At 42.0% G+C, this 27,122-nt stretch overlaps 1 protein-coding gene across 3 annotated transcripts in view; it reads left to right on the forward strand.

The window, feature by feature from the left end:
* Positions 1–27,122, forward strand: part of nkd2b (NKD inhibitor of WNT signaling pathway 2b) — a 35,940-nt gene continuing 8,818 nt past the window's right edge. For all 3 annotated transcript variants that reach the window (XM_061215990.1, XM_061215991.1, XM_061215992.1), the window contains exons 1-3: positions 1–287; positions 420–446; positions 540–631. In XM_061215990.1, coding sequence (XP_061071974.1) covers positions 263–287; positions 420–446; positions 540–631 — 144 coding nt within the window. In that variant the 5' untranslated portion in view covers positions 1–262. The remainder of the gene's footprint in view (positions 288–419; positions 447–539; positions 632–27,122) is intronic.

Genomic DNA, 27,122 nt, shown 5'->3' on the forward strand with positions numbered 1-27,122 from the left:
AAAGGCTCCGCGCGTAGCTTGTGACAACTTTGTCTCGCCCTCCGTGTTTATTCTAAAGTATTTTTCAAGGAATCCAGTAACAATCGTACTTGGGCTTGTCCTGCACATCACACATTGGTGCACAGATTGACGGATCTGGGGATTGCCTCGTCCGCGCGGTTTGCGCAATGGACATATTGTAACCTTGTCGAGCAAATTACCAGCTCATCGATGAAGGATCGCTCAAGGAACTTATAATTAAGCAAGACAAAAGGGAAACAAGATGGGGAAACTCCAGTCAAAACACGGTAAGATGTCTATACGAATACATTTTGCAATTTTATTGAATTTGCTACTGTCCAGGTTGAATATTGCACTATATTGGAAATAGAGAGTTAATGTCTTTTAAATATCTCTTTCTGTGCGTGCCCGGGATCCAGCCTGTAAACGCAGAGAAAACCCAGAAGGTGAGAATAACCCTTTATCTATCAGATTTGACTTTAATAGTACTTATTTTTGTTCGGGTTGTCGCAATTTTAAACGTACCCTTTGGATTTCAGGCAGTTTCGTTGTGAACGCATACATCTCTCGGAGAGGAGTGGAAGAGAGCGAGAGGTACGGCGCAGCGGAGCACAAATTTAAAGAGAGACAGGTAAGAGGACGGGTGTCTTTATGGATGCATCCTAACATGGGCTTTTGGATGAATACTTTAATGAAGCTGACTCGGAAAGAATGTTGGTGCACTGAACCTCTGTGGATACATATTATACTATAATACCATTACTCTGCAGAATAAGGAGTAGGAAGAAAACTATTTTAATTGGTGAATTGTTTCAACATATGGTTAACCATAAGATCATTTCAATGGCTGTAAATGTCCGAGATTTTCATTTTTCTACAATTATTGGCTGTTTCTCGCTGTTTTGATTTCAAGACGTGTATCTTATTCCCCACTAAAAGTGTTAGGCTGCGTAACGTCTTAAATTAAAACTTCAGTAAACACTATGCGGACTATGGTCTCGAGAAAGACTATCAAAGGTAATCAACTGCCAAGTTGAATTCACAACCATTGCCCCTAGGGGACATTCAACTTGATAACCGTCTTGGTCCATTCTTAACCCTTTCCGACAATCTCCACAATTATTGTTCAAGCAACTTTAACCACGGCTCATCTATCCCGCAGAGGGGGGATACGTGCTACATTTTAGTGAATTAAAAGTCTGTCTAATATTTTTTCTATGGGATTAGAGACCATGTTGAACTTTTACTGTCATCGGTTTTTGGGCTTGATATGTATATTTTTGTCTTGAGCGGTTTACTAAGATAGCACTAGATCAACCTGTGACTACCACTTTCACTTTGCTGAAACAGGGTAGCGGAATTTGACATTTCAGTGCTGTCTAAAGAATTACTGTTTTAAAGTCTGCTGTGGTTTTGGTATACCCAGGGTTCTCTGCCAAGACATATCAAAGGCTTTGTGCAACTGAAGATCCTTGTTGCTGCTGTCACAGTTGGCAGCGTGACAAGTTGTGTTATTCCTTAGCATTCTGGACAGGTTACCGCAGTCGCAAACACACGTCCCCACCCCATGGAGAGGTCTGGCATTGACTGGCACAGAGCTTCACCTTACTGTGAGGATATCCTGGGGGGAAGGCAGGGTCTCTGGTGTTGCAGGGATGGGCATGAGGCTTATTGTTGTGGCAGCTGCTGACATCACAAGGTGCTGGGTTCTGCCTCATTCAATGTCCTGCTCTGCCTATAAAAGCTGCGGTCCTGTCAGGCTGCTCCCAGTGACACAACATTACATCATCACAGTTACAGGGAAATGTTGAAAGGTGTGGGCTTGAGCCTTCATATAGAAATGTGTCTGCAGGTGAGGTGGGGAGGGTCAGGTTCCACTCAGGCTGATGACCTCATATATGAGAGGGGTCAGTCTCCCGCCACCCACTAAGAGGTTTTTATTTATATAATTTATGAATCATCTGCTTCCCTCTTAGCAAGAATTTCCCATTAGCACATGCTGTTTAGTCTACAGTTAGTGAGTGGACTCATAATGTTTCATCTCATTTGCATAACCGGTAATATACTTGGGGGAACTACTACTAATTTGTCAGTTATATGCTGTGATCTGATTCATTTTCATAGAATTTTAATAAAGGGGAGTGCCATTTCTGTGGACTGGTTCGAAGTAAAGACTTATAGCATTACAATTTACTGTTTCACTGTTGTTTTTCTTGAAAAAAACATATCAAAATAATTTGTCTGCTGCTGGCTGCCATAACTGTATTGTATCCAGTGTGGAATCATTACCTTTGCGTACTTCATTGTAAATTACTGAAATAATTAGACTGGATTACATTATATCATTTTATATATAAGAAAGAAACCAACCTTAACTATGTATCATGTTTTGGTAGGTAGACACAGTTACATTTCAAATGAATCAGTTCTTGATAGATAATTGTTCAAATGGTTTGCAATGGTTGTAAATGGTTTTATAGTGACATTTCAACACCGGCACGCTCTGTGCTTGCCTGCCCACCTGCCTATGCCCAGCATGTAGAACTCTCCAGAGGGCAGGGTTTTGAGGGAAAATCCTCTTTGTTTGTTATTGAACAGGTCCTGGCCACTGTTGTTCTAGAAGCACCTGGAGCTTCATTACATTTCATTAGCCCAAATATTGACACATAGTCAAGGCTTGAGTCTTAAAAGCTTCAGTTGACATACAGGAAATTGATCAAGTAAGCTGTGAATGCACAAGAGTAAAACATCACTCATAGGATCAAGCAACTCATGGTGTTTAAAAACTGTTCTTCTGGTTGTTAGAACTACAGCATCACTAGGTAAGCTCTCATGGTTTTGCATACTGGTACTCTAAATTTAAGGCTTGTGCAGTGTCTGTGCATGAAGGATTAAAGAGTAGGAACAGTAAGGAAGCAGCCCCTTCGCCAATTCAACTTCGCTATCCCCTTCCCCCATGCTCCCCATCCCCACAGTGTAGGAATGTGTAATCTAGTGCAGCTGACAGACATCAGAGAGAGAGAGACAGAGAGAGAGAGGTTTTGTTTGTGTGTGTGGAGAAAGAAAGAGGAGCTTGATATACATTGAGAGGGAGAGAGGGGTTGTGCGTCTATGATGAAGAAAAGAATGAGAAAGAGAGAAAGCGAGAGGCAGATACTATATTTATTTTATTATATATTGGTTTACTTTATCTGCCCCTCAGCATTGTCTGGTATATCTCTCCAAGCACAGTCTTTGCACTGGGAAACTTTTGTAAACTAGCGGCAGACACTAGTATATGTTTGTTGCACTCCAATGTTCTTGTATAGCTGTGGTGTTTTTTTTTTTGTTTTGTTTTTTGCTACTGTCAACACTGTTCAGCAAACCCTCTGTTACTTAATTGGTTGCTTGATTGTTTTGAGCCATGTGGAATTTCCAAATAAATGTTACTTTGTTTGCTGGTTTTATTTAGTCTGGGTGGGGTATTGCTGGGACTGTGGTGAGACAAAAAGCTCACAAACAGATTAACTGTCACAGATCTGTTGTGTTATGATGCAGATAGGGATGATGAATGAAATTACAATTCCCTGGTTAAATCCTGACTGTCTACTCACTGCTAAAATATCAGGCCAGATCTTTAAGAATAATAGCTATTTATCTCTCATTATACCCTGATTTAAATGGTTTTCCTTATTTCAAGGGAAACTATTTCATGGAAATATTATATGATCTTTAAAAGCATTCAGTAGCCTATGAAATTAGGTTATTTTGGAGGCCATGATTAAATATTCATATTGAAATCATAAAATATGTGGTCTTACTCCCATCTCATCCAAACATATGGTGGCAGTCATGTTGTGGACTAGAACTGAGAAGCACATCCTTGCTAGAGATCTGATGGTGGGCTTCATCACCTCACAATGGGTGGAGCTAATCACTTGCATATACAGTGTGGACCTATCAAGATGTTGCTCCTGTAGCACAGCTCTGTGTGCAATCACTGGAGTTTGCTGCCCCAGGTCTATCTCACTCAATGATAATCAGTTTTTCACCTCTTGTTCATCACAGGTAGCTCAAGGTTATGTTACTCAGTGTTTGTGAAATTTGCACAACAAAACAAACGATGAAGCAAAGCCAGCCAATGACAAAGCAAAGCCAGCCAATTACGAAGCAAAGCCAGCCAATGATGAAGCAAAGCCAGGCATCTGATAAATAGAAGCAGGGAAGCAGGCTGTAGACTATTGCTCTAAAATGCAATGACAGGCATGTTGCTTTTTACTGGGAACAGACTGTTAAAATACTGTTACATACATGTTTGGGCATTCTTCTGTCTAAACTGTGGTTACATTGAATTGCCTCCACAACCCTGGCTATACAGTAAATAGAATACACAGTGGTCACAGTAAAGGGAATATAGCATTATAAGTAAGAACAACACATGGATAGGACCAAGCGGTATTTGTGGTTTCTAAGCCCGTTGCAGTCAATCTTTTCCTCAAAACCTCTAATTGTTTTGATTGCTTAGTCTGTGAAAGCCCAAGAATATATTTGCCCTTCATTCAAGGTCAGGCTCCTTCCTTATTGTAGTCAATTTGATCGTCTTGGTTGATGTTTTACCACACAGACAGCCCTTTCAAGTGAAAAAGCTAGATCTGTTCACTAGTACAGCAATGAAGGAAATCCCTGTGGACACTTGGATGAGAAGAATACTTTGAAGGGTATTTTTAAATTTAATTTTCATGCTACATATTCCATTATCAGATTAAGCAAATAGCAGCCGAAGGTTTATTGACAGACACACAGGCTTTGACCAGGAGGAAGAATTATGGGAAGAGGGCAAATCCACATATTTCCACATTTGGAAAATGAGGATCCTGTGTTTGGATGTCCCTCCTCCCCTGACCCTCTACTCCACTTGTCAGGGAGGATAGGTAAATCTGGAATTCTTTAGCTGTCTGGCTCTTACAACAAAGCGAGTGGTGAATTATTGAAGGTGTGTGATATCCAGGGAGCCATAATGTTCCACTCCCATCCTTCTAGCAGTTGGGGTGAGGGGGACAACATTGTAAAATACATGATCTGCAAGAGATTGGCCAAGAGTTTGTCTGTGTCTGGTCTGTGTTTGAGAGGTTATGCTATTTAATGGGAAGCAAAGTGGAGCTATTATATTCTATTTGGTAATAAAAATGTGGGATTTAAGGGAAAGTTATATACATCCATGAAGATATGAAGATTTAGTTTCAGTTGAGTTTGTTATACTTGCTAACCCTATATTATACTTACTAACCACATGTTTTCCTAAAAGTTGTACACCATATAAAACACCATCACAACTGCATTTGGATGGCATCTGAATTGTAGATTAGTATATATTTACCAAATATAAATTTGACTAGTTTGCAAATATTATACTTTTGCTGACTAGATTTTCATTTGGTGCTTATGGTACATCTGCCACACAACTGATTTTACTGTAAATTCAGACGTGTACTATTCTACAAGGGATGATGTAGCAGTGATGGGGTAGGCATTAATTTAATTGAGACTGAACATTTAAAATTGGCCAAGAGGAAAAAATATGTGATGAAGGCAGTCTGGTTAACTGGGTTAACCAGAATTCTAATTAACATGACCTGCTTCCACGTGACCTGCAATACATTCTCCATGTCCAAAGATAAGTCTAGAGACAGTCGCTTCACTTAGCCATCGGTTTGGCACTCTTCAGCATGTAACTCCATGCTCCTGGGAGTGTCTTAGTCACACACAATGTAGGTTGGTGCTTAAAATGGTGGAACTGGTATTGTGTGACTCAGGAGGGAAGGCTGGCCAGGCCTGGTGAAAGAGCGTTGATTCTGACAGCTCATCTCCAGTGTTTCACCCACTACCTGTGTTCACACCTGGCACGTGGTGGAAAAATATCTAGAGACAAGCCAGGAAAAGCAGATGGGTCAGAAATACAAACATAAGAATTCAGCTACATGGGGCTGCCTCTGTGAAGGAACATGAGTATGGTAAGCATGTTTCCATGGCCATAAATTCAGAATCTAGAGTTTATGGTCCGTAACCATTTCTGCTACCATCTCCATCAGATTATCAAGGAACCAAATGGCAATAAGTAATCAAAAACACGGAAAGCATTTTGTGACGGAAGATAAGAGCACAAACAAGGAATTGTTGCTGTTGTTGATGATCACACACACACACACGCACACACACATCTTCACTTTTCGTTTTTTTATAAAAATAGATATAATTCAATTTAACAGAAAGGCCTTTGTTTCTGACTAGAACCACTCAGAGTATGTTAGTGCTTTGAAGTGAAGCAAACAGAGACCACGTTTGCCTTCCATGAAGGACTGCTCAGAAAACCATTTTCTTTAAAGAAAGTAGTTTTAAAATAGCTAAATGAGGGAGCTGGAGAGCAACATCTATCATTTTTATTTGATTACAACTTCACTTACATTTTCAAGGTTTCTTCATTAGAGGACATTCAAAATGTGTTTGTTTAATAAAATTATTTTAATAAAAACTATTTCACAAGAAAAATGTTGTCCTTGGAATTTGCTATTCTGCCATCTCATTAGAAATCACTTATTTCTGAGACCAGGCACTCAGACTAAAAGGAAATGGCTGACTTATATTGTCAATGCCTCATATGTCACAGTCTTTGCAAATTATTTACTGTTTAGTGTTTTATTTTATTAGAAAACTCTGGCTCAATTTATTAGGAAACACGGAATTCCCCTATTTCCATAATAGTCTAATGGGAGGCAAAGTTTTGTCTTTCTGTTACAATTAATTTATGTTAGCCATGAAAAGTCATGCATATAAAATATTTGAATCAATACTAAAGTGTGAAAACAGGAAATATTAAAAATGTTTTCATTCCTCATATTAGAGGTAAATTACTGGAAGTAAGAATGACATCTTTAAGGCAAGTATAGCAGGGTTTTTTGGGGTTTTATCAGTACGTAGGTAGTTTTTCATTCTCTTACCTTCTCCTCTCTGGATCCTTCTCCCATATCTCTGTAAGTATTATTCACATGGTTTGGCTCTGAAATGTTTGCAAAAAAGGGACATGGCTCTCTTTGGTGGTTAAGGGCAAGTCCGTTTTCCCTCGATTTTTTGCTAGGGATGTTTTGTTTGGACCCTCCTCCCCACTGGCATATCCGTATGTCTTTAACTTAAAGTGTACCTAAATGCGTATGTTTGCAATATTTGGTTTGGAAAAGAGGCCAAAGGTATCTGGCTACTTTAAAGCTTTTCACAGTCAGTTATGAATTTCCTCTACAGTCACACCAAGGAGTCAGTTCAGTGCCATGCTCAAGTTTCTCCACCATTCAACAGATGCGGTGATTGAGTCAGGATAACAGTTTTTTTATGAAAGAGGGGCTTCTACATCTGTATTATTCAAGGAGTAATTTGTGCTTGTCTGGCCAGTAAGTGTAAATTTCATGATGATGCAGTATCAGCTTGAATCCTCTTTCACTCTGTTCTTCTCTGGCCCCTCAGTAGTGTCCACTGTAAATGATACTAATGAGGTGCAGTGATGATGGTGCTTATTCTTCTAGAGCATGATCTTAGCATTCATCTGTGGTTGGGGCCAGGCAGGCGAGTAGGGTGGGGAGGGAGGAGGGTGTTGAAGAAAGCTGCGTTAATGTGTGTGAGCCTTTTTAAAGAGACTTGGAGGCATTGGGGAAATTTTTATGTTCTTTTTTTTTTTGGTCTCTTTCTTTTTTCCTTCTTTTTTTGAAGCTGGCTCCACAAGAAGGAGTTCTGTGAGCCCGGGTCTCTGAATGAGACGCATGTGGCTGCTGTCCAGAACAGCAGGGTCTTTCAGCATGGCTGCGGCTAACATCTGGTCCTGGTTTGTACAGCAGAAACCCTGGAGCAGGGAGAGAGCCTGTAGTGGGGGGCAGGAGGGGGGGAAGGGGTATTTTAGAGGGCTGTTTTGTGTTGGGGGGGGGAGCAGAAGTGGGAAACAGGAGGTGTGTGGATACACTATTTTTCCCTCTTATGAACAGGTCACTGAGAGATTGGGATTGTGTGCCTTTCCCATGAGATACATTTATTTTTCTCCCTATGCTGAGAAACATGTCCACCCCCCCTCCCCCCCACAAAAAAAAGAAAACAGTGTATAAATCGGTCACTTCCTCCACCCCAACCCACATTTGCTTCAAACCCCCAACCTCTCATCCTCCCCCAAACATTGGCACCACCACCACAGAGTCTTCTGCCAGTGCTAACGTCAACACCTCGCAGGCCAAGACACTTTGAAATGTGATCAAATTCCTGCCCTGGATATGAGTGTGTGTGTTTCAGTGTATGTGTGCATGTGTGTTCACAGCCTGTGTTTCATGGAAAAAGACATTTTAACATTGCAGGCAGATTGCATGTTTATTTTTTTGAGGATATTTATACTGTGAGAGGACCTTTGAAGCTGTTTGCTCGCTTCAAACAAGAAGCGGCTCAGAGCCCAGGCTGAATGGAGGGTGTAGGGCTCAGCACAGGCTGAATAGAGGGTGAGAGGCTCAGAGCACAGGCTGAATGGAGGGTGTAGGGCTCAGAGCACAGGCTGAATGGAGGGTGTAGGGCTCAGAGCACAGGCTGAATGAGAGAGTGTAGGGGCTCAGCACAGGCTGAATGGGAGGTGTAGGGCTCAGAGCACAGGCTGAATGGGAGGTGTAGGGCTCAGAGCCCAGGCTGAATGGAGGGTGAGAGGCTCAGAGCCCAGGCTGAATGGAGGGTGTAGGGCTCAGAGCACAGGCTGAATGGAGGGTGTAGGGGCTCAGCACAGGCTGAATGGGAGGTGTAGGGCTCAGAGCACAGGGTGAATGGAGGGTGTAGGGCTTTGAGCACAGGCTGAATGGGAGGGTGTAGGGGAACAGAGCACAGGCTGAGTGGGAGGGTGTAGGGCTCAGAGCACAGGCTGAATGGAGGGTGTAGGGCTCAGAGCACAGGCTGAATGGAGGGTGTAGGGCTCAGAGCACAGGCTGAATGGAGGGTGTAGGGCTCAGAGCACAGGCTGAATGGAGGGTGTAGGGCTTCGAGCACAGGCTGAATGGGAGGGTGTAGGGGCACAGAGCACAGGCTGAGTGGGAGGGTGTAGGGCTCAGAGCACAGGCTGAATGGAGAGTGTAGGGCTCAGAGCACAGGCTGAATGGAGGGTGTAGGGCTCAGAGCACAGGCTGAATGAGAGGTGTAGGGGCTCAGAGCCCAGGCTGAATGAGAGAGTGAGAGGCTCAGAGCACAGGCTGAGATAGATCACATTTGATGGAATATTTTCTATAGATTTTCTGTGCAAGTCTATGCAAACTTCTGTCCTGGCCACAGGCTCAGTGGTCAACTTTTACGCAGTTGCTTTTTGAACAAATGGGAACCATCAAGCTTATCGTTGTTGTCCTGGTAACAGGGCATTCTAGTACCCATGTACAACATACTGATATTGCATGCATAAAATGAAATACAAACATGATGTTGGTCTCATACAAATAGAAATGTTTGATTTAGTTCATTTCATACCATTGCATTCAAATGATACTGAAAAGCAATGCATTGTGAAAGCAGGAGTAATTTAACTGAACATACAGTATAACCTTTCCGAATGCAATACTACAGAGCATGAATATTTTAAAATCAAAATAACATTTCCCTTGGTTGACAGTCAAAAACACAATGGCTGATCTTCACACGGTGAACAGTCGGGGTGTTTATTCCCCCAGGAATCAGCTCAGCAGGCTTTAAAGTAGAGTCATTAGACGCAATCAGGAGAGGATATGTAAGCGTTTTCAACAGAATTAGACTGCGAGCGGAACAGAGGACTCTGGGAGATGACAGGAGTATGCCTGCCCTTGATCGGAGGGCTTCCCTTTCATCTGTGAGCGCGAGCACTGCCGTCTCCTCATTACTGTCAGTTCTGAAGGAGACAGATTGCTATGGGAGTACAACCTCGTGCCGCTATAAATGGCATTTTTTGTTTGCATCATGTGTTGGAACCTGGGAAATCGGGAGATTTTTCTTGTAGATTGTTCGTGGTCACTTATCTATGTGTGTCTGATGCAAATGAGCTCTGTTAAACCTCGCGTTTGTGGTGCTCTACGGTGCTGCTGACGCAGTATAAATGTCAGTCTTAGCGTGTCATTTTGCATGTGCTGCAAGGCGTTTCTCTTGAGAATGTGTGTCCCTTAAAAGTTACCTCAGCGTGGTAAGAAACATGGAATGATGAAGTTTTCAAACAGCTGTAATGTTGTAACAAGAAAATCAGAGCAGTTCAACTTCCCAGCGCATATTAAATCAGACCGCTTTGCGGCCCTGGGAGGGTTAAAGCCGTATTGGTCCTCTGTCGCTTATTGCGAAGAGGAAAGAAAATAGCGAGACCCGGAGCCTGCTGCTTAGCGCTGACATTTTTGGCAAAGTTTACTGGATCCAGCTTTGTGTTTGATCTTGCACTATGCCCAGCCAAGTACAACACCGGGAGGCTCAAAGGTTATTACATTTTAGTGTGTAAGGTATGTTTCCACACAAACCTCTGTTCCCTCGTAGAAAGCTGTAGTTCTTATTGCGAACTTCGTTTCGCAAGCATTAAAGCATTCATGGGGATATTTGATTTTTTTTCTCATTATGGTTATTATTGCTATTATTATAAGTGGTGCCATTATAGCAGTGTTTTAATTGAATACCATGCATTAATCAAGCACACCCAAGGCAGAACTTGTTTTCATATAGGAATAAACCCTTCCTCATGGCATAATTTAAAAAAACAAATTTTGAGAATGTTTAGGGACATTTCTGAACCATTTTTTTATTTTTTATGTTTGAACCCTTAAAATGGCCTCTTCTTATATTTCATGTTTTGGGACTATACTGACTAACTTTTGGAATCGTTTCTTTTAAACACTTGAATGTTGATTTATATTGATCTATGTGTATTCTGTGTTCACACAATGACTGATTACTTAGCAGAAAATATATATGGTTTTTATAAAATATACATACATTTTGAACTACAAACATTATCATAGTGAAAGTGCTGAATATTACTAAATTGTGAGCAGGTCTTCTGACCCAAAAGGGGTGCTATTGTCAGGCAACATTATGTTTCAGGGGATGTGCATACACATTAGAACAGAATTGGAAAGGTATAATCAGAATTCTGTTTTTCTGTATTATTGGGTGTATCCTCTCTGGGGATTTTGGTAGTGTACCACCATTTAAGTCAGTACTGTCTTCTCTGCAGCCAGGTTGATGGAACTGTTAGCATAGCACACATATTGACCAGTTCTTTCTGTTTAAATAGGTCTAATGGCAGTGCCCATTCATCATGGCTATCCCATTTATAATACAGTATACTGTGCTAGGAGACTTTATATTAGATCAAAACCGTATCCCTGGATTGTCCTATTCTATTCTCTTCTTCTCTTCCCATATTCTTTTTATTTTTCAAACTTGGTTGTGAGCTTAAAAACATTTTCATCTTCGTTATCATGATATAATTATGAACTGAAATTTAGTTGAAATGTATGTGATGATATTCAAAGCATTCAGACAGATTTTTGTTATTGCGTTTCGCACCCATTGCTTATCCATAAGAGTTTAACATAAACAGCCAACCTTCTTCATTTAGCCCCATTTGGTAATCAATGAATCTTCATTCATGTTTTCTTTCCAGAGTATGAAATTCAAGCAAGCTTCAATCATTACATAAACATGTAATAACATTGAGAAGGAAACTTGTTACACCATACTCAAAAAGAGCCTTTCTGTGAAAATTATTCTATGTATCCTGTATCAAGAAGTGTTTTAGTGATGAAGGTGAAGGTATCGCCTTTGGGGCGACATGGCTCAGGCAGTAAGAGCAGTTGTCTGGCAGTCAGAGGGTTGCCGGTTCGATCCCCCGCCCGGGCTGTGTCGAAGTGTCCCTGAGCAAGACACCTAACCCCCAAATGCTCCTGACGAGCTGGTCGGCACCTTGCATGGCAGCCAATTGCCGTGAGTGTGTGTATGAATGGGTGAATGAGAAGCATCAATTGTACAGCGCTTTGGATAAAGGCGCTATATAAATGCTGACCATTTAGATGGTATTCTTGGTAGGGGCACATAAGATATGGTTGTGGGCATAGTGTGTGTGTGTTTGTTTGGGCCTTTCAGTACCTTGCAGTGCATGCTGAATGGAACGGATCTCAAATCAAAAAGCTGGGAAATGATTAATTTATTTCATAATTCCCTCTTGTTATCTTTGTGATGTAAATGTGCAGGTATTGGTAAATCTATAAGGATGTCTTCACCCATAGCCCCCTCCAGACTGCTTCTGTGAGTGCCTCAGAAATTTCATCTGCCCTCCACATTCCTGAGCACGGCGTCCCACAGGGTCTGAGCCTCCAAACACAGCCCTGTGGACACCCTACCCGAGCTTCCTGTCTGTGCGCTAAACAAACACTCAGAGAGAAAACAAAGTGGAGGAGAGAGAGAAGGAGGGAGAGAGAGGGGGGCAGAGAGAGAGTGAGAGTGAGAATGGAGGGCTGGGTGATCCTCTTGTTTTGATGCAATGTCTAAGCCTCCCTTAAAGGCATCAGGCACATGTATTCCATGTGAAATGCTAAACCAATCCCAGAAAGTGTTAAAGGCAAACAGTGATGCTTCCTGCTTTACCTCAGGCATATACCCCCTTCCACAGTTAAATTCTTAGTTCTAGATCCAACAAGATGCAAATTCCAATTTTGAACTGAACATTTGGGCTTTTCCAGTAAATGCTTGAGTGGCAGGGGTGCACAACTCCAGTCCTGGAGGGCCAATCCGCTTGCTCGTTTTTGTTCCAACCAATTACCTTAGTTAGTTTTCTGAAAGCTCTATAAACTACAGTGGTTCACTGCTTGAATTGAACAAAGTAAAATCTTTAGGATACATTTGCAGTCTGCAGCTGAAGCTGGCATTTATTCAGACCAAGATATGATTGAACAAATTAAATAAATCGTTCAATCATAGCAGAATTTGGGAAAATGGATTGTCCCTTGTTGATGCCCCCACTCCATAGCTTGATATTAGCCTTATCTAGTTTAGTGTAATTAGACTGTTACTTAATGTTTCATCTTTCACTCTCAGACATTTTCTTGTTTTCCCTGCTCTTGTTATACTGTATGCACCTAATGTACATGTGTTTTTAGGCTCTGTGAGTCATATGAAATAATATGGCTTATATAAATAAATAATGATGCTAAATTAGTAAATTGTAATAGCTTGGATCATGCCTTATGAATTAGTAGTGAAGCACAATATCCATGCATGGCTTTTGCTAATAACAGGGTTTGGTGTATTGTGTGGATCTCCAAAGTTCTGTGCTTCAATAAAATTGAAATATGTTGAAGTAACATGAGCTTATTGTTTGAATTTAAGTGTCACATGTGATCTTGAGTTCAATGCCTCCCCTCTGTGCAGAGAGAAGCCTGACCCCACCCCCTCTCACATACCCAGAGCGTGCACATGTGAAGGTACCACTATTATTCAGCTCATAAAACCACGCTGTCACATCTGAAACTGGTTAGCTGTTGAAACAGAGACTGGCGTCTTCAAAGTATGGAACCCGTTTTCCAGACAAGCCAGCCCTGGCACAATCCCCCGCCCCCACCCCCAAAAGAAATGTGCTTCCACATGTGCTCTGGCTATTATTTACCTCTTTCCCTGGGTTTTATGATGACTTTAGAAGTAAATCTGCTCTCTTTCCCTTCCCCTTGCAGTCCTCTGCCGTGTACTTTTAACCCATACTGAAATGTTTATGAATGTTGGAGTGTCGCTCCTAAATGGGAGGGCCAACCAACTCCGTCTTCCTGTATCCTGCAATTAAACCAGAGGTGAAGTCTGCCTGAACTGTAGCTTTGCTTCTGATTGAAGTGCCCTCAGTCTGTTTACACTTTTCTCTGATGACTGGGTCCTCCTCTTTGGGCAGAGGGCTCGAGAAGGGATCACCCATCGATTCGGGGTTCCAGCATATTGTGCTCTTTTCCCCTTTGCATGCAAAGAGCAAGATATCAGGGCAGAGGTTTTTGTTACCTCTGTTTAAGTAATGATGCAAAATCCTAAACTGGACCGAGCGTACTGTGCGCCTCACTTCACTCGGTTGCTAATTACACTGGCCTACACGTACTTCACGAGCAGGAAACTACAAAAGGGGAGGGGGACATACCAAGGGCCCAAAAAGCACTGAAAGAGGCCACTGTTCACATTTTCTCAGAACGAAGTCTCCCTTTCTTCCCCTTGTTTCTCTCCTCTGACCTCCTTCATCCACTTCAAAGACAGGCACCAGTCTGTTTGCTGTGATTTATGGGTCGTTCAGGATAGCGTGTTTACCCGACGGCTAATTATAAATAAATAAGAGGCCTTCCCAAGAAGGGCTGCTGTTGCTATCACCATGTTCTAGAAAGATCTCTCATATCTACCTATTTGATTTGGGAAAGTAAATCACGGAGGAACGACGAGGAACTTTTTTCTGAGTCAGCAGCCTTGATGCCGGATGAGCGGAACATCATATCACCACTAAAGCTTTGAATACTTAGTGGGACTCTCAAACCGATTGTACTCTGAAGTATCGTGCCTTTCTGTAAAAATCCAACAGCAGTAAATGACTTATATCAAAAGCAAACAATTTAATGAATGTCTCTCTGGATTGAAATCATTCTAAGAATGAAAGCTATGGGTATGTCTTATTTTAGGTGTGTAGTATAATCTTTATGGTGTACATTAGCTCAGTGATGTCGCCCCCATCTCTGTAGCAGTGCCAGTCAGCTGGCCCCTCCCCATCATGGCCTCAGCATGGCCCCTGCTTTCATGTTCATGTGGGCCCGGCTGATGCTATCTCCTCGAGAATGTTAGTGTATCACCATATCTGCTGAACTTTTACCCCTGCCGCCTTGCAGAGAGCTGCCAAAGCCTTTTGTCAGTGACACTCAGCTATTTCATCATCACATTTTACTCACTGCTTTTATTTTACAGGAAGAGATAAGAGGCCTGTTATACAGGACACAACTGGTATTTTTATGGTGAATAATAAATTATAGACTCGGTGTGTGTGTGTGTGCGCATGTGTACATGTAGCAGGACAGTACATAAACACCTCAGTTAATCTAACATGAGTCAATTAGCCTTTCAGAAGACAAGGATTATTGCTGTATTAGTTTATCAGACACTGTAGAGTTCCTTCCAAATGATCCAGTCATCCAGCTAGATAATTACTGAAGCACCTGAGATTGAATACCTTTCTCAAGGGTAAAACAGTTGCAACATATTGATGAACCTGACCTTTCAACTTTATGGTTAGCAGAAACCCTCCTTCACTTGACAATGCTATAGCTAAGCACAGCCCGTGGAGCTGCCAGCCATTACGGGCACAGCCAGGGTTTCATTCCAGCTCATGGGCTAATGAGGGCCAGTGTTTTAGTTGTATACACAACCCCGGCATCTTGCTTTTTGATCTTAAGGTTTGCATGGATGAATTACAGTGTAGAATTTCTGGGATGTAGTTTGAGACTCACAGAGGCTTGTTCTCAGGGTCACTATAGCGTAGGGAGCCGAGGGCAGTTGCACATATTTAAGCACAACTTCAGGTTTCAGCTGTGGGTGAGTTGGCTTGTGACATGTGGGTTCTGGTATCGCAGGGGATGGCATATTTTTGTCTCCACATGGCTGAGCTACATAACATGTCTGAAATAATCTGTTCCTCTCCGGAGGTGCTGCAAATCTGTACTCACAGTAACTCAGCCTTCCCAACACCGGCAGGTCTTCTCCGCTCTTGTACATCATCAGGTACTCAGGTCAGCAGCCTTAGCAGTTACTGCAGAACAGGAAGGAGTAAATTATAGGAATGTACATGAACAAATGGCTACCTTAGGCATTAGCTCATAAATCAACTTGCATGTGATTCAGTGGCATTAACTCTCCTATGCTATCATGAAATAAAATAAGCTGCATGTCCCCCAAAGAATAGCTCTTCCAGTCAGATGAAAAAATAACAACTTGCCGTTGCACTTCCATAATCTTTCAGCTATCTTCTTTTCTCTGCTATCTCTTCTTTCTTTATCCTTTCACCCCTTTTGCAATACAAAGTGTTTTTCCCAGGTCACTTCACACATATGTTTTGTTGCCATTTGCTCACTTGCAGTGTTGTCATAACATATGGGCTCTCAGGGACCCGGCGAGTGTTTGTCCTTTCACACTTCCTGTGGCGGAGGTGTATTTTTAGGAATATTCAGGAAGAGGTTTGCGGTTGACCCCGTGGTGACCCATGCCCAGTGTCAGGGCCGTGAGGAACTTCACAGCTTGGAATTAAGCCTGTTCTTGCACCAGCGTCAAGAAAGCCAGTGGCCTCAGTGAACCACACTGTCCCCACACGACAGAGCCAGGCAGGAGACCCCAGGACCTGGGAACAGGCTCGTTATACTCGAAGGTGAGATAGATAGAAGAAGGATAGAAGAGGGATCACTTTCTGTATCATTTCACGATAAGTCTGATGCTATACTAGCTGTTCGAGAAGAAGAACTTAGATTTTGAAGGGCAGAATTTCTGAGACAAAACAGTCTGCTATCCAGTCAAGTGTACTTTTTCTCTGTGATTAGCTCTTGATTTACAGCAATTACACACTCTTGTTTCCCACTTTCCTCCTTGCATCTTTCAGCTGGCTGTTACATTATCTCTTCTTCATATGTGCAGCAGTACATTGCCCTGATTGGCTGGCTGCGCTCACATGCGTGCCACACTACTTGGCCATGTTATAATCTTCATTTGGCGGCCATGTGGAGCTACTGTGCAGTCAGAGAGGAAAAGCTGTGGTTGTCCACTGGGAATGCCAGTTAACCTCCCCGCAAACACACAGGCACGCTCACACACACACACACACACACACACACAAACCCCTGCCCTGCTATCTTTTCTCAACAGGTGGATCACAAGACTCTTATGGGAGAAATACAAATATGGGCCATTAGATTTTGATAAAATGCAAATGCATTGTCTGTGATATCTGACCCTGTCCTAAGACACACATCAGCAGGCTTAGAGCACACAGTTGCCCAGCAGGATGACGCAGGGGGCTTTAGAAATGGAAGTCTCTCTCTGTGGACCGGATAGGCTCCTGTGATCTGTGTGTACAGCCCAGTCCCACCAGTCTGATAAGGCTTCCCTCGCTCACTGAGGATGACGTAGTAACAGCTGGATTCTCACTCTGCCAGTCTTACATTTGCCAGATGATGGGGTTGGATTGATGCCAATTCTGAGTACTTTTCTATCAGTGTAATATTAGTTAAGGATTGAAGAACACCTGGAGAAGGTAATTTTATAGTGGTCGTGTTAGTGGAGGTTTGTAAGCTTGGAAGAGTGTGGGCTAAAAATGTTATTTTTTTAGTTGTCTTGAACCTTTTTCAACAATTTTCAAGCATGTATATTGAATTAAAGATCTGCTTATACTAACTATGGAACACAGTCTGACAACTCTGTTTTTCCATTCATACTGTACACTCCTACTGCTCCTACTGTCAGTATAGAATGCCACCAGTAGAGGAAATCTTATAGACACTGCAGCAGCCTCCAATGCTGGTTTAGACCAGGTCTGCATGTCCCGTGTGAAACGGGGCGGTTTTCATGTCGTGTGGTGGGGCGTCGCGGTGAAGCTTGGTGTCCCCGCTGCGTGACCCTGCCGCTCACATTCCCTGGGTCAGCTGTGGAATGTGGAACAAATCCCTTAAGCTCTGTCGGCCCAGGGGAGCTCGCCATTGGCTGTGCCACAGAGCCGGGACCGCTGTGCGGGAGCCTACAGAATTTCACATGGGAGCAGCAAACAGAGGAACATCCTGTTTGAGTGGAGCTGCTCTTCCCACACCAGCCTTCATGTGTGCCGCCGTGTGTGTGTGTGCGCGCGCGCGCGCGTGTGTGTGTGTGTTTCTCTGGCAGTATGTGTCTGTGTCTGGATGTGTCTGTGTTTACTATGTCAATCTTTGACATTATATTCTAATGTACACATTGCTAAATCCTTCTCATGGTGTTAATTTAGCATATTGTCACTGATTTGTGCCAAAAGATACTTTGCATACTTGCTTTTATTTAGCTAAATCATCTTTCTGTTGATTTTTACAGAGGTATGGTATATTTGGAGCTCACTATATGAATTGCATTGGCAGTAATTGCATTGCATGTTCACACCTAAAATAAACATCAAAAGCAGAAGTGTCTGATGTGAGATGACTTCCTCCATCATAAAATTGTAAACAGACATCTGTTGCTCTTATCTACAGCCAAGCAAAATATGGTAGGTGTTGGTGGTACCATAAATAGTCAACTCTTGGAGTCCATAGCACTTATTCACTAATTGCCGGGTCAGTTGAAATGATATGATCGACGACATGACCAGCATCAATCGAGGCATTCAGCTGGTTTTCTCCCAATATGGGAGACATTTTATAATGTGGGTATGAGTATAAGAGGTCCAGTGTTAAAACCTATGCTCAGATTCAGTTATTGAAGTGGCATAGTGCTGCATTGTTTTAGCACTGATAGAAGATGTGCCTTTGATATTTGCTGTATTGGGTGGGTTTCTGAGGAATCAAGCATGATTGAAATGTCTCCAGAATCCAGATGTGAAGTGTCACTAAATATTTATTTGGGTATGCATTTTACTGCCCCTATGTAAAGAGACCATAGGATGTGTACATTAAAGATTTCACAGGTGCCAGGGCTAGTGGTAATGACATATATGCCAGGAAACTATTCAGTGCTCCCAAATGCAATTCCTGATACTTAAAAGATAAGTATACTCCTTGAAGATCTCACATTGTTGCACCCTGAAACTTGTTTGTGAGCCTTCTGTACAATGCTAAAGATGTGCAGATGGGTATGACGATCTGTATGTGTATGTACACACACTATGAAGCTTTTAATACATTTTTATAATGATTCAGTCTGGACATTTCACTGCTTTTGAAGGTGGACTGTGGGATCTGAGACCCTACTGAGCCTCATATAATGTGGCTCACTGCACTCTACAAACATGTCAAATTTCGTAAGCTTTGGGAAAGCTTCATTTTTTTGTGACTTCAAAGTAATGGTAGAAAAAAACTGGGAGAAAAACACATGGTGCCTTAAATCTTCACAAAGTGCTTCTGAGAAGTGCTAAGTGTAAATGTAATGCAATGAAGCATGTCTATTTGCAATAAATAGCCCACATCCAACTCCACACCCTTGATATTTCACAATATATTCAAGTTTTTATTTCTCCAATGTGAGTCAATAAATTATGGAAATTATTAGTAAATGAAAGCAGGGAAAGTCAAAGCTGAGAGTGCTACATTGTAAGATTGTTTATTTAATTAAACAATCATGTGGCCATTCCTCATTCTTTTCTGTTTTGGAGGAAATTGTTCCCATAACTAAATCTTTACAAAAAAATTTTTTATGTTAAAAATTGTTTTCTTTTTTTTGCTGACCATTGTCAGTTGAAGGTGAACGTTGCCTAATCATCTATTTTAGTAGAAGTTTTTTTAAATAACACTGTGGCGTTGTGGTTCGCTTGAGTGTGACCTACAGTAACTGCTCTCTAAAGGTTGAGTTGATGTTCAGTGCAGTGGTTAGTGCAGACACCTCTCCCCCTGGAGACCTGGGTTTGAGCCTCACCAGCTGTTACATTGGTGTCAGAAGTGGAGGCGTGACCTCAATGGACAGGGCCTCACCCAATGGGTGTGGCAGCCTGTGAGTGACATATATGTGGGCGTGCTCTGTGGAAGGTGCCAGAAAGTTGCTGCCATTTTAACAACATTTACAGTGTGGAAGAAAAGAAAGTTTTATGTGAACAAATGATTTTGAGTATTGAGTTGACTAATGTTTAGTGTATTTCACTTAAAATGTCTACTCTATTCTATTTAGACTCTAAGTACACATGTATTACTTAACTAGTTATGTTTTACCAGATGTAAAAATGTAAGTCTTTTAGGCAACAGGTTTCCAATACATTTTCTAATAAATTGTACTAGTCCGGGACTGTAGTGTAGGTTAGCATGTGGCAAAGGGGAGAGTCCAGTAGAGGTACCCTGATGGAGAGGCGCGGGGCACTTCAAAAGCCTGGCCGTGACTCTGAGGCAGGCCAGTGCGCGGCCCTCATTTCTCTCTCCACAGCTGTTGTTCCACCATGACCAAATGAGGCCCCAGAATTCCTTCATGTCCTGCCAAGAGGAGGTCTTGTCTCTTGTTGGAGTTGAGGATGAGAGGTCCGTCTCTACGCTGTCTGTGAGACCATCCCTGAGCCATCTGTGTCAGCTCCAGATGGCATGACAGCATCGTGCCTTATCACGCCCTCGCTCCTGACAGATAGACAGATACACCTAATGTATCTTCCAAACTGAATTCTCAGCTGTTCGGCTGCAGAAGGGGTTGGTCAGAGGGTAGCTTGCAAAAAGTCCCAGAACACATTGGTGTGAAATGTACGTATTAAAAATAGCCAGACGTTCTGGCCTGTTTATCACTTTCTCCAAAGGGAACTCTTTTAATTTATCTCGAGGGAGCCATACTCATGCTCTGTCCACGTGTGTTTGGCATCTTTATAACCACTGGATCTGTTTTGCAATTAATATTTGGACATACATTGTTGTTTAATTTACTGTGCACTTACGGACCTGGGTCAAATACGTAATTGTTTTTGATTAAAATACTTTTCAATGCTTTACTGAGCTTGCCTGTGGAACCTATGAAATACTCTCAAAAAGTGCAAACCTTGGTCTTCTTGGTTGGCTCAATTGCACCAGACAAGATCGAGCACAGAAAAGTATTTAAATCCAAAACAATTAAATATTTATCCCTGTGAACTTATCTCCATGAATCAATCTTCCACCCCTTATCTGGTTGTTTGTTTTTAATACTCACATAATGACTCCATGTTTTTTTTATGAGACCTGGAACTGCTTCAGTATGTTCAAATGCTTCTTTATTTTTGGAAACACACCCTCACGGCCATTTCCAGTCTGCTGGGTGACAGTGATTGATAATAAGCACATCAGCTTTAAATAAGCTCATACAAACAATGCAGGAACATATGGTATTTTGAGGGAAACAGGTGATTCCCTTTAAAAATATCACGTGGAAAGACCTTGACATAGACATAAGATAGTTTACGTATTACCATACACTTCCTGCTTTCAACAATGAAAATGACCTTAGTTATAGTAACAGTGCAGTTGTGTTATTATAGTAATATTTAAATAGTGTTCCTGGTGTAGAGGAAATTAAATTGATGTATCTACATTACTTCCTCATTGCAATTAATTGGTTTTATAAGGGGTAGAAATGTGACAAAATGAATTATAACCTAAATGTGTCAAAATTAAGCTCTGGTCTTTATTCAATTCAGATAATTAATCCATCCTGTAATAGATTGTCTGAAGCTGGTAAAGAGAAATATTGGATCCGTGAGCTCTAATAAGCCATGGTTGGCATCTGCACTGTCCATCCAGCCCAAAAGACTGGATCAGCCAGTGGGGAAGCCAGCCAATGGGAAAGCTGCCTGTGGTTCTGCCATCAACAAAGAGGCAACTGGAGACCCAAGTGTTTCATTGTAGGAAATCGCTAATGAAAGCTGAGTTGTGCAACACTCCCACACCCCCTTGGCCTCTCCATCCCTTTTCTTCCCACACTCCCTCTTCCTCCAATCTCTTCTTCCAGCTTTAGAAAATACCACATCTGGTTTTGCAGCAAATCCAGGTCTCCTCTGGAATTGCCTTTTGTTTCAAAATCGTTCCACTTCTTCTCAAGTTACATATGGCTGTCATCTGTCATAAGCAGGCTACTTGTGTACAATACAGAGTGGCTTTAATCATACTAATAAGTCTTAAAATTATTCGATCTCTGACATGAGTGCAGGCCACCGTGCATAAAAAGATACACTCATAGGTAGACCTGTACATCAGGAAACAGCGACTAAATGCATAAAAGCATGCAGATGTGGTCAAGAGGTTCAGCTGTTGTTCAGACCATATGTCAGAATGAGGGAGAAATGTGATCTAAGTGACTTTGACTGCGGAATGATTGTTGGTGCCAGACAGGGTGGTTTGGTATCTCAGAAACTGCTGACCTCCTGGGATTTTCACGCACAACACTCTCTAGACACTGCAGAGAATGGAGCGGAAAAAAAACAAACATCCAGTGAGCAGCAGTTCTGTGTGCAGAAACACATTTTTAATGACAGAGGTCAGAGGAGAAGTGCCATACTGGTCGAAGCTGACAGGAAGGTGACAGTAAAAGCAAATTATCACGTATTACAACAGTGGTATACAGAAGATCATCTCGAAACACACAATGCGCCAAACCTCTTAAGTGGATGGGCTACAGCTGCAGAAGACCAAGTCAAAAAAAGAAGTTTAATAAATACCTAACAAAGTGCTCACTGAGTGTATAATGAGATGTTTGTCATTGACATTTAAGGTAATTGGTCATTTGAAGTAGCACTATTGTACTGAAAGTCCAGTATCTTGTATCTACAGTGCCCTCCATAATGTTTAGGACAAAGACCTATCATTTATTTACGTATTTTGGGAGCCAGTTAGTATCACTAGATGAAACAATCTTCCTATAAAACTCTGGGAATATTTATAATAATAAGTTATTTTTAATGTGACAGAAAATACAAACTCTGTTGTCCTATAAACATGGCTATAAACTTGCTAATAACAATGGCCATGAGTGTTTAGAGATTATTTTCTTTTGATAGCATTTTAATCCTCCACCATGGAGTACAGATCAATACAATCTTTCAAAGTAGACTGATATTTTATTAAATTATAAATAATTGGAATACTACTGATAGTTAAATTGCAAATTGTAATGTTATAAAGTATCCCCATCCTCCAAAAGTGTTACCTTTGCGGTACTTTTCTCAGTTTGTGTCAGTTCATAAATATCTATAGGGTGTGCCAATTTTAAGTTTAACCAGTGTCTTTTTAAGGATGCAAATATGTAAAATCAATCTCCTGCTTTATCTTCAAACTAATTACTAGTATTGGTGAGAGTTATTCGTTTTCGTTAATACAAACATGGTGGCTGCAGAGACACCTAGTGGACAATCAACAAAGGGCCGGTTTCACCAACAGCCTAGTCCTAGAGTTTATCCATAAACACACAATTTAGTCCAAGACTAAGCTCAATCTGTGTCTGTGAAGCTGGCCCAAAATGCCTAGAAGCAAGCTGGAAGAAGAAATGATGAATTCCAACAAGTAAATGAACAAAATAGCACATCAATATCTCATACATACACGTGTGAATTATTTTCTGGTATTTTATTTTATACAAACTTTTATGGCAGATTGTCCACCGTTGCTTCACCAGTCCCAACTAACAATTTTTGGTTCCATGAAAATTCATGGAACGCTACGATAAGCATTTCTAAATGAGAAATTGTCCAGCTTCATGGATTTCCCTTGCGCAATACTTGTAGGTCAAAAAGGACATTGAAAGATAAAAGTTGTTTTTCCATTGCGTTATTCAGTTCATACTAATTCTATGGATAATTTGTTCATTATAATTCTAATCAATATTCTGCAAACTACATTTGTTCTTATACTGCTATTGAGAAGTGTCCTCAGTGTGTTTGACATTTTTGGCCTGTGCCAGCTGTTTTGTTTTGTAAATGGGCGGAGACTGGCTGCAGTCATTTGAAGGATGCACATACCTATTGGCCCTCCCAAAGGGGTGTTGCAGGAATCCCACAGGCCCACAATCATGATTGGGCATCACAAAATGGGCAACCTTTAACTAAAGTTTTAAAACTGAAAAACAAAATGGTAGAAAATATCATAAGAACAGTCACATTAAACGGAGAAACATGGAATGGAACGTGATATGTCCTACACTGAATATGTGCAGTTGCAGCGGGAGTGCCATTAAGTGAAAATGAACTGGGTTTGGTTCATCATTTAGAGGAAAATGAAACGAGGGAAACAGGTAGAAGTCCTCTCCGAGTCTGCCTCCGTTTGAGACGCAGGATGGAGGGAGAGCGGCGGGGAGAAGGAAGACAGTGAGAACAAAGGCGCAGTGTACTCCAGGTTGGAGAGGCGAGGCTGGGGGGTCCGCACTGGGGGGAGGGGGGCTGGCTGATGTCACCTGGCTCTCGGTAATGAAAGCTTCCCCTGGTTATCCAATCCCACATGAAAGCCAGGCAGCAGGCTGAGCATGACGGAAGTTTGGCAGCGCTGCAGCTCCGAGCAGGAACAAACACACAACACACTCCGCTCTGTGTCTTTGTAGTTCACACGTCTGTCAGGGAGTTAGGCAGTTTCAGCCAGCGCTGTCTCTGCATACATCTAATGCATGTCTTTACTGATACCTATCACTGCTGTCGCTGAAGGGCGGGGTACAGTGCTGTGTGTGTTATGTTTCCTCCTGACTCGTCGGTTCAAATCTGCTATTGTTAACTTGATTATTGTCTTGTTTTGTATGCAAACATTTGTGCCCCCTTGCTGTTTTCAACTCATGCGTTGATGACTTCATATTTTGGTAATGTTGATTGTTCTTTCTCCAGATCTGATAAGGGATGCATGGTAAATCAATGTGAGTAACTCTTTAAAGACAGAGAATGGCTCCAGCAGCAGAAAAGGCTGAATTCGGCTGTGTGGTTTGGAGTGGGAGTGCATCACCCAGATGTTGATCAGATGGTGCTGGAATGAGAAGACGCCCCGTAATGGCTCTTTTATGCCGTCTCTTAGTTAATTAAACATATGGTGAGCACATTTGGGCTCGAACAACAACCCAGCGGGTGATTTTATTTCATAGTCAAAAAGACCACATGTGACTTAATGCTTCAGACTTTACAATGGAGAATGAAGGGCTAGCAGCGCTGATATTAGGTTTGCACCGCACTCTCTATGTAGAGTATAGCATAGACAGTATAATCCTGTGTATCTGTCCCAGTTGGCATAGGGGTATGTTGGATATGTGAAAACATCTACTTCACAGTACTGACTCTTTTTCAAAATGGAACCCTCCTTCCTCTGGCATGCCCATGTGACACAGCAGGTCAATATGTTTGTAACAACATACATATACATGCCCTCAAGTTTTTTGTATGAATTTATAAAATACTTCCTTAGAATTACGAAAAATCCGAAAGTAATTTACAGAAAATAGGTTTTACAAGGCATGACCTATTTATTCATGCTTCAGGTGTCTGCCAGGGACCAAAAAGATCACCCTCATTGATGCAGGGTAAGCTCTGTCTTTTGTAGACATAAAAACTCAGTCACACTAAAGGCTGCCAGACAGAAATCATGACATATATTGGATACTCAGAAGAAATTCATTATTTCTGGGTTGTCTATAAAACAAACAAGCTTTGTTACCCTACATGCGGAAAAGAAATTGTTGAAAAGAATTGTCACTATTGTTTTCATTTAAAGGAAAAGAATGCAAGTGAAATGCTCACAGGCAAAGTCATAACTAAATAAATTAAGAGTAAAATGGAACACCTAAAAGGAAAGTTCTGCTAAATCTACTTCTTGGCCAATTTCCTTCTTATCCATAAACCTGCGTTCTAATAGCCGCCTACACTAAGAAGTAAAGGAATGAGCGAGAGGACCTGGAGACTTGCTTTTGAAAGAAAACAACAGGCCCCGCTGCAGAGAAGAGTGAAACAGAGAGAGGAGTGTGACAGGCTCCCACTGAGTGTCCTTATTAATGACAGCTGCTCATGTGGGGGGTGGGTGCATCGCTTCCTCCCAGAGGTACATAATAACCGCACCGCATACTTTAGCCCAGGGGACGCCACTCAACATACCCCTCCGTTTTCCCACTCTTTAAACCAAACCTGCTTGGAATTGAATGCTTACAGATGCGTAATAGTTTTAGACAGCAATTAGCTGAATGTGATGTGTGGATATGTGGCTGGAATGAAAGTCTGTTGGCACGGAGGCCATCCAGGACCAGGGACTGAGCAGCCTCGCAGAAACAAGCTTTTTCCGCTGGAAAAGGAAGGTGCTCAGGGATGAATTGTGTTTTTCAACTGTGCCTTTAAATGTAGGGCCATTACTACCATATGTAGCATAGAAACATAGCTGTCTGATGAACATGGTTTCCCTCAGCACAGACAGTACGCACCAGTACAGGTAATACAAATTATAGGCTACAGTTTTTGCAGTGCAGATAATGGACAAATTACATAGTTTCCCACACTATATGTTGCACATAGAATACTGCACTATATAAACTCACCGAGCACTTTATTAGGAACATTTTTACTTAATTACACCTACTTATTAATGAAGTTATTAAACTTCTTTCCTGCTAACTACAGTAGCTACTTGCTCTCAGCTGAAAAGAATGCAACTGTACTTATTAATTCGTTTCAAATTCTGTGGGTCTTTTATAGTACAAGCTTGCTAATTTCTTCACAAATATGTTTCATCCTCTTGGGGAGGATAACTTATATGCATGTGATCTGGTTTGGCTTTTATACTTGTACTTGGCCTTGATACAATCAGATTTTGGTCCAATGTGGTTTGGCCAGGCTGTCGAAAACATAAATACTGTGATCTTCTATGACCAAAGTTGGGTAGCCCTCTTGACAATAAAAACCTCCATGTTCGGTTGTGTAGCCCTCCATGTTCAGGGTTGAGTAGCCCTGCATGCACTGCGGTCCTCCAAATGGTTGGCATTTATATAGCGCCTTTATCCAAATTGATGCTTCTCATTCACCCATTCACACAAACACGGCGATTGGCTACCAAGGCACCAACCAGCTCGTCAGGAGCATTTAGGGGTTAGATGTCTTGCTCAGGGACACTTCGACACACCCAGGGCGGGATAGAACCGCCAACCCTCCAACTGCCAGATGACTGCTTTTTCCACCTGTGCCAATGTCCTCCAGAGTCCATGTAGAGGAGGCACTTTTCAGCTTCGCACTGCTTTATCAGGGAGGAAACCAAGTATCTCCTTTCAAGTCTTAGCTCTCATCCTTTCCCTTTTCCATCGGCCCCAAGAGCCTACTTCTGTGTGTGTCCCAACCATGACCCTGACCCACATCCACTCTCTCTGTGGCGATGGCCAGGGACAGATTACAGGGTCCGATTTCTCCTGTTCCTCTGAAGCGAAGAATGAGCTTAAGCTTTCTGAGAGTGGCGGATGGCATGCCCACC

The sequence above is a fragment of the Conger conger genome, chromosome 1 (assembly GCF_963514075.1).
Source record: "Conger conger chromosome 1, fConCon1.1, whole genome shotgun sequence".
NCBI classification, from domain to species: Eukaryota; Metazoa; Chordata; class Actinopteri; order Anguilliformes; family Congridae; genus Conger; species Conger conger.